The 14,697-nt window shown below is 42.8% G+C and overlaps 1 protein-coding gene across 6 annotated transcripts in view; it reads right to left on the bottom strand.

The window, feature by feature from the left end:
- Positions 1 to 14,697, bottom strand: part of LOC106582299 (unconventional myosin-Ib) — a 180,693-nt gene that overhangs the window by 141,767 nt on the left and 24,229 nt on the right. For 5 of the 6 annotated variants that reach the window (XM_014165236.2, XM_014165239.2, XM_014165238.2 and 2 more), the window contains exons 2-3: positions 12,286 to 12,431; positions 3,489 to 3,604 (exon numbers count right to left, since the gene is read on the bottom strand). In XM_014165236.2, coding sequence (XP_014020711.1) covers positions 3,489 to 3,604; positions 12,286 to 12,411 — 242 coding nt within the window. In that variant the 5' untranslated portion in view covers positions 12,412 to 12,431. Of the gene's footprint in view, positions 1 to 3,488; positions 3,605 to 12,285; positions 12,432 to 14,697 lie in introns of those variants that run through there. The other variant, XM_014165243.2, reaches the window with a different exon arrangement.

Genomic DNA, 14,697 nt, shown 5'->3' with positions numbered 1-14,697 from the left:
GGTCAAAAGTAGTGCATTATATGTAGGGAATAGGGTGCCATTTGGGACACATACTAGGAGAACAATGGTTTGTATCTATGTTGAGCTATACCCCATCTATTCCTCTTAGCTCAATAGTTTAGCATCAGGTTAGATGTGTGTTTACAGCCACTGACTTTTCCTGCCATGTTATAACTCTGGACTTTGAACATGCCTACAAACTACGTCTGACTAGCAAGTGATATGAGAAACGTTGAGCACTGTCAGGACAACCTTAACCATTTTAGCCTAGATTGGCATCTTTCAAACTAACCTGTCTGAGAAAATTGAAGAGAGCTGAAAACATGCTGAGTACTACAACCTTGAATGCAGACTGCAATGTACTGTAGAAAGAATCAGACATGGCATTGGCAGATATTGATTGAGTAAGGGGAACTTCGTGCATGTACAGTATAATGACAGAAAATACTTTCAACTGAAGATCAATGTATGCTGCAACAGGTTGTGTGTGCACCCGCAAAAACACCAGTCTCAACATCAACAGTGAAGAGGCGACTCCAGGATGCTGGTCATCTAGGCAGAGTTGCAAAGAAAAAGCCATATCTCAGACTGGTCAATAAAAATAAAAGATTAAGATGGGCAAAAGAACACCGACACTGGAACTCTGCCTAGAAGGCCAGCATCCCGGAGTCGCCTCTTCACTGTTGACGTTGAGACTGGTGTTTTACGGGTACTATTTAATGAAGCTTCCAGTTGAGGACTTGTGAGGCGTCTGTTTCTCAAACTAGACACTAATGTACTTGTCCTCTTGCTCAGTTGTGCACCGGGGCCTCCCACTCTTTCTATTCTGTGAAGGGAGTAGTACACAGCGTTGTACGAGATCTTCAGTTTCTTGGCAATTTCTCGCATGGAATAGCCTTCATTTCTCAGAACAAGAATAGACTGACGAGTTTCAGAAGAAAGTTCTTTGTTTCTGGCCATTTTGAGCCTGTAATAAAACTCACAAAAATAACAATTGCAAAAGGGTTTTCTAATGATCAATTAGCCTTTTAAAATTATAAACTTGGATTAGCTAACACAACATGCCATTGGAACACTGGAGTGATGGTTGCTGATAATGGGCCTCTGTACGCCTATGTAGATATTCCATTAAAAAAAAAAAATCTGCCGTTTACGGCAACAATAGTCATTTACAACATTAACAATATCTACACTGTATTTCTGATCAATTTGATGTTATGTTAATGGACAAAAAAAATGTGGGGCGGCAGGTGGTTAGTGTGTTGGGCCAGTAACCCAACGGTTGCTAGATCGAATCCCCGAGCTGACAAGGTTAAAATTGATGTTCTGCCCCTGAACAAGGCAGTTAATTCACTGTTCCTAGGCCGTCATTGCAAATAAGAATGTTCTTAACTGACTTGCCTAGATAAATAAAAGGTTAAATAAAAAATTAAAAAATGTAAAATGTGCTTTTCTTTAAAAAACAAGGACATTTCAAAGTGACCCCAAACTTTTGAAAGGTAGTGCATGTCAGAGCAAAAACCAAGCCATGAGGTCGAACAAATTGTCCGTGGAGCTCAGAGACAGGATTGTGTCGAGGCACAGATCTGGGGAAGGGTACCAAAAATGTTATGCAGCATTGAAGGTCCCCCAAGAACAGTGGCCTCCATCATACTTAAATGGAAGAAATTTGGAACCACCAAGACTCTTCCTAGAGCTGGCCGCCCAGCCAAACTGTGCAATCGGGTCAGGGTGGAGACCAAGAACCCAATCAGGGCTTTATGGTAGAGTGGCCAGACGGAAGCCACTCTTCAGTAAAAGGCACATGACTGCATACTTGGAGTTTGCCAAAAGGCACCTAAAGGACTCAGACCATGAGAAGCAAGACTCTCTGGTCTGGTGAAACCGAGATTAAACTCTTTGGCCTGAATGCCAAGCGTCACATCTTGAGGAAACCTGACAGCATCCCTACGGTGAAGCATGGTGGTGGCAGCATCATGCTGTGTGGATGTTTTTCAGCAGCAGGGACTGGGAGACTAGTCAGGATCGAGGGAAAGATGAGCAGAGCAGAGTACAGAGAGGTCCTTGATGGAAACCTGCTCCAGAGCACTCAGGCCCTCAGACTGGAGCGAAGGTTCACCTTCCAACAGGACAACGACCCTAAGCACACAGCCAAGACAACGCAGGAGTGGCTTCAGGACAAGTCTCTGAATGTCCTTGAGTGGCCCTGCTAGAGCGCTCAGGACATGAACCCGATCAAACATCACTGGAGAGAACTGAGACCAGCTGTGCCTCGAAGCTCCCCATCCAACCTGACAGAGCTTGAGAGGACCTGCAGAGAACAATGGGAAAAACTCGCTTAATACAGGTGTGTCTGTATTTGTAATACATCTGCAACAATGTCTAGAAACCTGTTTTTGCTTTGTCATTATGGGGTATTGTGCGTAGATTGATGAGGGAAAAAAATGATTGAATCAATTTTAGCATAAGACTAACGTAACAAAATGTGGGAAAAGTTAAGTGGTCTGAATACTGTATTTGCTAACTGAAGCACTTCTTTTAAACAAGACTGATGACGCTGGTGGAAGAGAAACTGCAGGCGAGAGAAAGACAGTGAACACAACAGCTATAGGGTCTGGAGACAGAGTGGAAAACATCCAGGAAGGAGCTTGCCAAAAGCAAACAGCTGGACACATCTGCGGTCACCGAGTTACCGCATTTGGAGAGAAAGAAGAGAAAAAGGGGGTTCTGGAAGAGGAGCAGGCCCTTTGGAGTGCAAGTGCTAGTGTAAATAAAATACCCTTTCTTTTGTCTGTCTGTGAGAAGCCTGTCATTGCTGGGACGGCTTAAGGGCCTCTCTCTCACCCCCCCCCTCTCCCTTAGAGAGCCACAGAGTGTCTGCTGCAGCCCAGGGAGACAGCAGGCAGGCAAGCTAATTGACGAACGCTGTCCTTCGTTTTACTGTGGCTGAGTAGCAGGGCCTATGAGCTGGTTCTGGCACCGCTGTGGAGGGACAGACAGCCACCCGCTGGCGTGTGGCACAACACGGGGTCTGAGGCACAGCCCCCCACTACCCAACTGTCTGTATGCCAAAACAAGGGCTAGCGTGTAGGTCAGCAGCACAGCATGTCCTCCATCTCATTACTGGTTAATTTGGTTGAACTGTAGTTGTTCAACCATACTGGTCCATGGGAATCACAAAGGGAACAGTAAACTGAACTCAAAGGAGGCAAAACCAAAACCTCTCCACCAACCTACTGTCCGACATGTGGATTGTTTCTGTTGGGCTCAAATATTTCTGATGGTGTGCACCAAACAATGCTGTTCACTTGTGTGTTTGACATTTTGCCTGAAACATCAAGTCTTTATAAAACAGGGGGCCTTTGTTGCTTGTGGCCTCAACTTTGACAAAAAGATGCAACCTACACAACAACATGCCAGCAGTGGGGTGGAGGTAGACGGCTCTTAACAAAGACCGGGTGGAGGAAGGACCTAGGCCAGGGACTCACATGTGTGGGCTGAGCTCGTAGAAGTTCCTGTTGCGATACTCCTCCACCTTCTCTGGTGTGAAGATAGGCAGAGACCTGTAGGGGTTCATGGAGATCACCACACTGCCGATGTATGTCTGCAGAGAGAGAAAACAAGACATCAGGGTATGATATGCAGTAAGTAGTAGTGTTAAGACATTTGTGACAGTAGAGATCACCACAATACTGATGTGTAGCGAGAGAGAGACTTCAGAAGCAGAAGTGACCGTAAAGTGTAAGAGTGAGAAAGAACAAGAGTTGATTGCCATCAGGGTGTTTAGCTAGATGCCTCAAGTGGTGTAGGAGATAGAGTAGTGTTCAGAGAGTTTGAATCTCAGGTAGGGCATACTGCTGTGGTGTCTGAAAGTGATAACATGCCCAGATCTGCTCTCAGGGAAGCACTGAGCTGAGAGGAGTTTAATTTCTGCCTCCCTCAGCTCTTCCCAGCTGGGAATTCCATCATGTTGCGTTTAATTAGGCATGCTGAAACCGGAGTGGAGGAAGCACAGACAAGAGACGTAAAAGCTAAGGAAATATGTGTGGAATCCTGGGACGCGGTGGTTGGAGAACAACGCTTTGAGCAGTGGATGGGCAACAAAGGTTAAGTTGCCACAGAGGTGTCCGGTAGATGGAGGAATGTAGGGGCAGAGGGTGGTGGGGGAAATTACTATATATGAATGGACAAAGCTATTCATTCCCATGTGTTGACTCAACAGCGCATTGAAACCATATGAAGTCTGTTAAGATGGTGTTTAATGGAGACATAACATGCGCAGTTTGAACAACTCCAGGAAGTGACGTTGCAGGCTAGGTAAGCGCTGCCCCTCATTGAGTAACTTAAGTTGAAGGCCGACCAGGGTACTGCAGGCTGCCATTAGCAACTTAATTATCCTTAACTTTGTGTGATTTTAAAATAAAATCAGTTCAAGGACATTCGTCAAATCAAATTCTTGGTCACATGAACAGAATACAACAGGTGTAGACTTGACCGTGAAACACTTACTTATGAGCCCATTCCCAACAATGCAGAGTTAAAAGAAAAATATTTGCTAAAAAAAAAACCAAAAAAAAGAAATGAGGCTGTTAGAAACAATTGTTACCGTGATTACGTTTCATTTTTTATTTCCACGAAGATAGCAATTTTTCCATTCACTATAATGAGGGGGGATCCTGTTTTCTGCTGACAATGCCTGCAGTACTGCGGTCGGTCTTGAACTTCCGTGGCTTCAAGGAGAGGGGGCAGTCGTTCTGAGACTTCTTTACCAATAGTGATGGCTGATATGAGACACTGAATTCAAGGAAATAGAACTGAGATTTAGTCGGAAGGAAAAATGGGTAAGCTTGGCAACATTAGCATAGCCGGTGCAATTTCTTGTGCTGTGTTTACGTGGTTTGAGGTAAATGCCGTCGAGGCTGGCGGTGAATGCCGTCAGTCGCCACAGTAGACAGAACTTGCCGCCAGAGTTCAAATATTTAAACTTTTGCCATAGCGTTGTTTTCTACCGGATGTTGGATTTGCACCGTTTGTTAAGTGAAATCACCATAGCAACATAGCGTCATGCTGGATTGCCTTTGTCGTTACCGTCTTTCTTGCTTTGTTGTCCCTGCCAACTGGCATGAAGGTTTTTGCTTTCCTTGTCTAAATACAGCATTAGAGCATTCTCTATGTACCGTAAATCTTATTCCTTTAAATTCCGATTCAGAAAAACATGAACTTATGCACTTTGCAATTACTGCTCAGAGAATGTTAAGAATGATACATAACTACTTCATATTTGACATTTTCTGAGCTCCATGTCTTACTGCAGTGTGTGGGTGACGAAAGTTAGTACTTTCTGAAAGAGCACCACGTAATCAATCAAACTGAAAACACTACATTGACCACACTGCAATTACAGTTGGTTCTAAACAACTCTTGATCCTCTTCACTTTCTCCTCTCTGTTATAATGGAAGTTATATAACACACTCAGAACAGGCGAGCCAGACCTTCTCCATGGCAAGACCACATCCTACAGCCAAAAAGTACATGGGAGGCATAATCAACTTTATGGAGAAGCCGAGGCCGGACAAAGACAAATGGAGTGTGCAAAATAAAAACACTGTAGGGTCGCTGTTAATGGCTCTGTACACATCTGATGGCCATCTAAGGCAATGTTAAGGAGGCGGCCAAAGGCCTTTTTAGTCTCAACAGGAAGATCTCTGGCCAATGAGCTTATTAACTGAAAGCCAGAGTCAAAGTATGACCAACAATACTAGTAATCAGATGATAATGAATATGACTGTTAGTCCCATACAAGAGTGTGCAGTGGTGATGTCCCACACAAAAAAAGGGGCAATTTCAAAGCTAGCTCTTTAAAGTTCAGGATGAAAGTTAGGCAGTGATGAGTTAATTACAAAAAACAATTTAAAAAGTCCAAAGAGGAAAATAAAATACTTTCTCATTCCAAGCTAAGCATCATAATCCAGACAGTCTAACAGTCTAATTAGATCTAATATATAAAAAGGCAAGACCTTTTCAAGGGAATGTGTATAGTCAGAGGAAATGTCATGCCTAAATTTACATAAAAAAAGTGTGTTTGGCTTGGCTCATCAAAACAGATGGATGACATCAGAAAGGATCATGGGCAAAATAAGGCTTGAAATTGTTAAAAATGTGACATTTCCTGCAGTAATGAGATACTTCCATCCAAATCCCAGGAACACCAAACCAAGGAGGGGATGTTGTGAGCAGGGTGTCATGTGACACTAGGGGTTGGCATGACAACTGGTAAGGGATGAAAAGACCAAGAAAGAAAGAAAATTGACAGCATAATAACAAGGGACACTGACCTGACGGGCCAGCTAGGGATTAGTAGCTAAATGTAGGCTGCAGCCGGCCAGCAAGTCAGGCAGGTTAAACCACTCCTGGCTAGGCCACTAGTTGAGGAAGGCGCCACCCAAATGTTATTATTACAGACTAAGACCAACCATATGCTTTAGGCCCACCTCTATGTTACTGACTGACACCACTGTATGTTTCCACTCCGTACTCAACTGTTGCATTGCTGAAAATAACTTTGTGAATTAAGCTTTTTGTGCATATGGAACATTTCTGGGATATTGTATATCGGCTCATGAAACATGGGACCAACACTTGACATGTTGCGTTTAGATTTTTGTTCAGTGTATGAACTGTAACTCAGTAAAATCTTTCAAATCGTTGCATGTTGCGTTTAGATTTTTGTTCAGTGCAGTTTGACATCTCATTTGTTGAGAGTCAATACAACACAATCTGAATTTACAGCTTGTGACAGAGAAATTTGAGTAAAGCTAAGATGTCAAACACATATCCCCACAGGAAGCTGTATGAATTCAACTAGAATATTATGAAGCCGAGGGAGCCAGCCAATCACAGCTCAGTATGGTGACGACATTCTCTGGCTTGGCTCTGTCCTAGTCAGTAGTGGAGAGAACCAGAGCAATAATCATAGAGGCTGACGTCTGGATACGCTGACCCACAGAGATGCAGTGTTCCTAGGAGCAGAGCTCTGAGCCAGAGCCCTCACCCAGCCCCTTTATTCCAGACACGGGTTCAAATATACAATTTGAAATCATTAAGTTATTTGCAATCATCAACATCATGTCTTTGCTTGATTGATCTTACAAGACCAATAGAATAGTCCTAAAACTGCAAACCCTGACCATCTGGCACTCCAGGCAGGCAGGAGCAAAAGCTCAAAGTATTTGAAACATTTCAAATAGTATTTGAACCCAGGTCGGCTCCAATCATTCACTCAAGTGAAGCAGCCACAGAGCCAGCTCTCCAGAGTCATCCCTGGAGCTTTGGATGTTCTGCCTCATTTGAGACATCTACATTCTTCAGTGATGTGATTTATTGATTGGTAAACTCAGGGCTCTGTGGTGAGGTTGCTGTATCTGTGCCACTGTTTAAGGACGAAAATGAATAGGTTTAAGCACATAGCTAGCAGTGAGTTTAGGAACAATTAATTATGTATCTGCAGAAGCAGACAGCTTGTCTAGGCTAAAATGTAAGCATACACTTTAAACAAAATTGAGGGAACAAAAATAAAGCTGAACCACAGCATTGACACTAACTGGGTTTTGTCCCAGCTGCCTCAGTCAAATTAATTTGCATATTTGCATACATTCAAGCATCAAGTACATTTACTACACACACACACTGAGTTTAACCTCACTAGGGTAGTGGACAGCATTCGGAATTTTGGATGAAAAGCGTGCCCAAAGTAAACTGCCTGCTACTCAGGTCCAGAAGTTAGGATATGCATATAAAAAGGTAGATTCGGATAGAAAACACTCTAAAGTTTCCAAAACTGTTAATATAATGTCTGAGTGTAACAGAACTGATATGGCAGGCGAAAACCTGAGGAAAATCCATCCAGGAAGTGCTGTTATTTTGAAATGCCCGTTTCTCCATTGAAAGCCTATCCACCATACAAAGACCTATGACGCAGTCCACGTTCCCTATGGCTTCCACTTCATGTGGCCAGTCTTTAGGCATTGTTTCAGGCTTTTACGCTGAAAAATGAGGGAGAAACAACTTTCAATGAGAGGACAGTGGAAATTTCCAGGCATGAGTCCTGAGCGTGACCGGGACCGTGTCTTTCTTGTTTTTCTTTTCCATTGACGAAGCTATTGTCCGGTTGAAATATGATCGATTATTTATGACAAAAAACAACCTGAGGATTGATTATAAACATCGTTTGACATGTTTCTGAACTTTTATGGTACTTTTTGGATTTTTCGTCTGTTGTGACCGCGCTTTGTTCCAATGGATTACTGAACAAAACGCACCAACAAAATGGAGGTTTTTGAATATAAAGGGGGACTTCATCGAACAAAAACAAACATTTGTGTAACATGGAGTCTTGGGAGTGCAATCATATGAAGATCAAAGGTAAGTGATACATTTTATCGCTATTTCTGACTTTTGTTACTTCTCTTCTTGGCTGCTAACTGTTTGAAATGATTTGTCTGCTGGGCACTATTCTCAGATAATCATATGGTTTGCTTTCGCCGTAAAGTCTTTTTGAAATCTGACACCGTGGTTGGATTAACAAGAAGTTAATCTTTAAACCGATGTATAACACTTGTATGTTTCATGAATTTTTATAATGAGTATTTCTGTTTTTGAATTTGGCGCTCTGCAATTTCACTGGATGTTGGCCAGGTGGGACGGAAGCGTCCCACACCCCCTAGAGAGGTTAAAAGTATTTGGCTAAGGTGCATGTAAACTCATTTTCACAATTCCTGACATTTAATCCTAGTAAAAATTCTCTGTTTTAGTTCAGTTAGGATCACCACTTTATTTTAAGAATGTGAAATGTCAGAACAATAGTGTGATTCATTTCAGCTTTTAGTTCTTTCATCACATTCCCAGTGGGTCAGAAGTTTACACTCAATTAGTATTTGGTAGCATTGTCTTTAAATTGTTTAACTTGGGTCAAAGGTTTCGGGTAACCTTCCACAAGCTTCCCACAATAAATTGGGTGAATTTTGGCCCATTCTTCCTGACAGAGCTGGTGTAACCGAGTCAGGTTTGTAGGCCTCCTTGCTCACACGCGCTTTTTGAGTTCTGCCCACAAATTTTCTATAGGATTGAGGTCAGGGCTTGTGATGGTCACTCCAATACCTTGATTTTGTTGTCCTTGAGCCATTTTGCCACAACTTTGGAAGTATGCTTGGGGTCATTGTCCATTTGAAAGACCCATTTGCAACCAAGCTTTAACTTACTGATTGAAGTCTTGAGATGTTGCTTCAATATATCTACATCATTTCCCTTCCTCATGATGCCACCTATTTTGTGAAGTGCACCAGTCCCTCCTGCAGCAAAGCACCCCCACAACATGATGCTGCCACCCCCGTGCTTCACGGTTGGGATGGTGTTCTTCGGCTTGCAAGCATCCCCCTTTTTCCTCCAAACATAACAATGGTCATTATGGCGAAACAGTTCCATTTTTGTTTCATCAGACCAGAGGACATTTCTCCAAAAAGTACCATCTTTGTCGCCATGTGCAGTTGCAAACCGTAGTCTGGCTTTTTTTTTTTATGGCGGTTTTGGAGCAGTGGCTTCTTCCTTGCTGAGCGGCCTCTCAGGTTGTATCGATATAGGACTCGTTTTACTGTGGATATAGATACTTTTGTACCCATCTCCTCCAGCATCGTCACAAGGTACTTTGCTGTTGTTCTGGGATTGATTTGCACTTTTCGCACCAAAGTAGCATTCTATCTCCTAGAGATGAACGGTCTCCTTCATGAGCGGTATGACGGCTGTGTGGTCCCATGGTGTTTATACTTGCGTACTATTGTTTGTACAGATGAATGTGGTACCTTCAGACGTTTGGAATTTGCTCCCAAGGATGAACCAGACTTGGAGGTCTACCATCTTTATTCTGAGGTCTTGGCTGATTTCTTTTGATTTTCCCATGATGTCAAGCAAAGAGGCACTGAGTTTGAAGGTAGGCCTTGAAATACATCCACAGGTTAATTGACATAATTGGAGGTGTACCCATCAGAAGCTTCTAAAGCCATGACATCATTTTCTGGAATTTTTCCAAGCTGTTTAAAGGCACAGTCAACTTAGTGTATGTAAACTTCTGACCCACTGGAATTGCGATACAGTGAATTCTAAGTGAAATAATCTGTCTAAACAATTGTTGGAAAAATTACTGGTGTCATGCACAAAGTAGATGTCCTAATCGACTTGCCAAAGCTATAGTTTGTTAACAAGAAATTTGTGGAGTGGTTGAAAAACTAGTTTTAATGACTCCAACCGAAGTGAATGTAAACTTCTGACTTCAACTGTACATACTCATTCAAGGGTTTTTATACATGTTTTACTATTATCTACATTGCAGAATAATAGTGAAGACATCAAACTAGGAAATATGTAGTAACCAAAAATAGTGTCAAACAAACCAAAATATATTTTATATTCCTCAAAGTAGCCACCCTTTGCCTCGATGACAGCTTTGCACACTCTTGGCATGATCTCAACCAGCTTCATGAGGTAGTCACCTGGAATGCATTTCAATTAACAGGTGTGCCTTGTTAAATGTTAATTTATGGAATTTCTTTCCTTAATGCGTTTGAGCCAACCAGTTGTGTTGTGATACGGTAGGGTTGGTATACAGAAGATAGCCCTATTTGGTAAAAGATTAAGTCCATATTATGGCAAGAACAGCTCAAATAAACAAAGAGAAACGACAGTCTATCATTACTTTAAGACATGAAGGTCAGTCAATCAGGAACATCAAGAACTTTGAAAGTTTCTTCAAGTGCAATCGCAAAAACAATCAAGCGCTATGATGCAACTAGCTCTCATGAGGACCGCCACAGGAAAGGAAGACACACAGTAACCTCTGCTGCAGAGGATAAGTTCATTAGAGTTACCAGCCTCAGAAATTGCAACCCAGATAAATGCTTCAGAGTTCAAGTAAGACATCTCAAAAATCAACTGTTCAGAGGAGACTGTGGGAATCAGGCCTTCATGGTCGAATTGCTGCAAAAGAAAACTAATACCAAAGGACACCTATAAGAAGAGACTTGCCGGTGGAAATCTGTTCTTTGGTCTGATGAGTCCAACCCCCGTGTCTTTGTGAGACGCAGAGTAGGTGAACGGATGATGTCCGCATGTGTTGTTCCCACCGTGAAGTATAGAGAAGGTGGTGTGATGGTGCTTTGCTGGTGACACTGTCAGTGATTTATTAAAATTCAAGACACACTTAAGCAGCATGGCCACCATGGCATTCTGCAGCAATAAACCATCCCAACTGGTTTGAGTCCCACTAAGCTATAATTTGTTTTTCAACAGAACAATGACCCAACACACTTCCAGGCTGTGTACAGCTTCTACCCCCAAGCCATAAGACTCCTGAGCAGCTAATCAAATGGCTACCCAGACTATTTGCATTGCTGCCCCCCCCCACACACACACACACACGCTGCTGCTACTCTGTTATTAACAATGCATAGTCACTTTAATAACTCTACCTACATATACTACCTCGACACTGGTGCCCCCGCACATGACTCTGTACCGGGACCCCCGATATTGTTATTTACTGCTGCTTTTTAATTATGTTAGTTTTTCACAAATATTTTCTTTAAACTGTATATTTGGTTGCTTGTAAGTAAGCATTTCACTGTAAGGTCTACACCTGTTGTATTTGGTGCATGTGACAAATACAATTTGATTTAAGGGCTATTTAACCAAGAAGGAGAGTGATGGAGTGCTGCATCAGTTGACCTGACCTCCACAATCAGCCAACCTCAACCCAACTGAGATGGTTTGGGATGAGTTGGCCGGCAGAGTGAAGGTTAAAGTAGCCAACAAGTGCTCAGCATATGTGGGAACTCCTTCAAGACTGTTGGAAAAGCATTCCAGGTGAAGCTGGTTGAGAGAATGCCAAGGGTGTGCAAAGCTGTCATTAAGACAAAGGGTGGCTACTTTGAAGATTCTAAAATATATTTTTGATTTGTTTAACATTTTTTGGTTACTACATGATTCCATGTTTTAGTTCATAGTTTTGATGTCTTCACTATTATTCTACAATGTAGAAAATAGTAAAAATAAAAGAGAACCTTGAATGAGTAGGCGTGTCCAAACCTTTGACTGGTACTGTACGTATAAAACTAAAACTGATGAATGAATAGATTAATGAATAGAATGTAGGGTTGGTATACAGATATACATCTGTGGTATATAGATATATCTGTGTGTGTTATAAAATGGTTCTAACTTGATGAGGGAGAACTTACGTAGATCTCATTGTGGTCGAAGCGTTTCCTCAGGTTCTCGATGAATGAGTCTTCGTTGAGGGGTTCTAGCAGGACCATGTCCCCCACCCCTATCATGTTGTCTAGAAGTGACGTCTTCACCTCCATTTTGGAATCAGCAATCCCCCCTGTAGAGAAAAGTAACAAATTGAATACATTATACAGACAGAGTTGAAACAAGATAACATGGATGTGGCACAATATTGGTAGCAAAAATATATAGTTGCTTCAGATGACATCATCATCTGTCAGTCAATGCATAACTTTAGACAAAGTATGATTAGGCACTCATCCTCGTGCAGTGGCAATCTAATGTGGAATAGTGATATACAGGGAGCGTGATTGGCAGTCCACCACCTTATAGAAGTCTATAGCCTCCCATGTCCATAGTCCACTTCTAGTAGTCCAGCTGTGGTCTGTCTGGATCATTCGTGTCAAGGACAGTCCATCAGTGCCCCTTCCGACCCAACCCCCCAACCCAACCCATCGCGCTCCAGAACAGATAGCGTGCTACCTGCTGATCCAATTTCTGTAATCCCCTCACATTAACTTGCCTCATCCAGGTCCAGCATGGTATTTGACTTCTACAAATGGCCATCTTAAACTGCTCTACATAGTGTGAAATGCATGCCTACAGAACAGTGCTGGTTTCCCCAGAATGATGGCAGCAACTCTGTGCCGTACAGTGTGATGCAGGTAAAAACAAAATATTCACAGCTTGTTTACAGTTAGTGTGATAACTATGCTAATATTACAAGTGTCACCTTTGGAAAAACACAAGCCCAACCAACCTAGAAACACATGTTTGTGCATCATGGTAGGTTGTTATTGCTGATCTAAAAGGACTGGGTTAGAAACGGGAGAACTGTAGACAATAGACGATGGGCATATCGCTTCACCCCGGCCCCTCTATTACAACAACACACAGAGTTTGTGGTACAGCAAATCCCAGATATAAAGGCCTTGAATGTGGCCCTAGGCCTCTTTATCTTCAGCCCTATAGCACTAGGATTAGTGTCCACAGGGGACAGGGAAAGAGGCCGAAAAACCGCCACTCCCAGCAGTGTCTTTGTCTCCTGATCTCTCCCCTGCTTTCTAAATATTACCCAGGGTTTTATCTGGATCAAAAAGGGGCTTAGATGGTGGGCGGGGCATGGCAATGAGTGAGGTCGGCCATCAGCATGGCTACATTTTAGTTAATTTGAGGCCCCCCCATCTTGACACTGTGGAGACATTTCCTGAAATTCTACACATTTTGCCATGCATTCGAGATAAAATGTTGCAGTTTTGAAGCTAGTTTCCTGCAATTCTATGCATTTTCCATGGATAATGTGTTCTTTTGCTTGAAAACATTGAATTTAAGTTTTAATTCTTTGTTTTCGAAATTCAACTCAACCCGACTGTCTTGTGTATATTTTGGTGATAGTTTTTCCATCCCCTCAAACACAAATGACCAAAAGTATGTGGACAGCTGCTTGTCAAACATCTCATTCCAAAATCATGGGCATTAATAGAGAGTTGGTCCCCCCTTTGCTGCTATAACATCCTCCACATTGTTATGTTGAAAACAGGAAAGGGCCTTCCCCAAACTGTTGCCTCAAAATTGGAAGCACAGAATAATCTAGAATTTCATTGTATGCTGTCGCATTAACATCTCCCTTCACTGAAACGAAGGCGCCTAGCAAAACAATGAAAAACAGCCCCACACCATTATTCCTCCTCCAGCAAACTTTACAGTTGGCACTATGCATTGGGTTAGGTAGCATTGTCCTGGCATCCGCCACACCCAGATGATTCGTCCGTCGAACTGCCAGAGAGTGAAGCGTGATTCATCACTCCAGAGAACGCGCTGCCACCGAGTTCAATGGCGGTGAGATTTACACCACTCCTGCCGAGGCTTGGCATTACACATGGTGATTTTAGGCTTGTGTGCGGCTGCTCGGCCACGGAAACCCATTTCATGAAGCTGCCGATGAACAGTTCTTGTGCCGACGTCGCTTCGAGGCAGTTTCGATCTCGGTAGTGAGTGTTACAACCGAGGACAGACGATTTTTACGTGCTTCAGCACTTGGTGGTCCTGTTCTATGAGCTTGTGTGGCCTACCACTTCGCGGCTGAGCCATTGTTGCTCCTAGACGTTTCCACTTCACAATAACAGCACTTACAGTTGACCGGGGCAGCTCTAGCATGGCAGAAATCTGACGAACTGACTTGTCAGAAAGATGGCATATCACGGTGTCATGTTGAAAGTCACTGCGCTCCTCAGTGAAACTATTCTACTGTCAATGTTTGTCTATGGAGATTGCATGGCTGTGTGCTTGATTTTATACACACACCAGTCAGCAAAAGGTGTGGCTGGAATAGCCGAATCCACAAATTTTAAGGGGTGTCACAT

Source organism: Salmo salar, chromosome ssa21, assembly GCF_905237065.1.
Source record: "Salmo salar chromosome ssa21, Ssal_v3.1, whole genome shotgun sequence".
Taxonomy (NCBI): Eukaryota; Metazoa; Chordata; class Actinopteri; order Salmoniformes; family Salmonidae; genus Salmo; species Salmo salar.
Note: the sequence above shows the minus strand (reverse complement) of the source record. Positions and strands in the feature narration are given on the sequence as shown.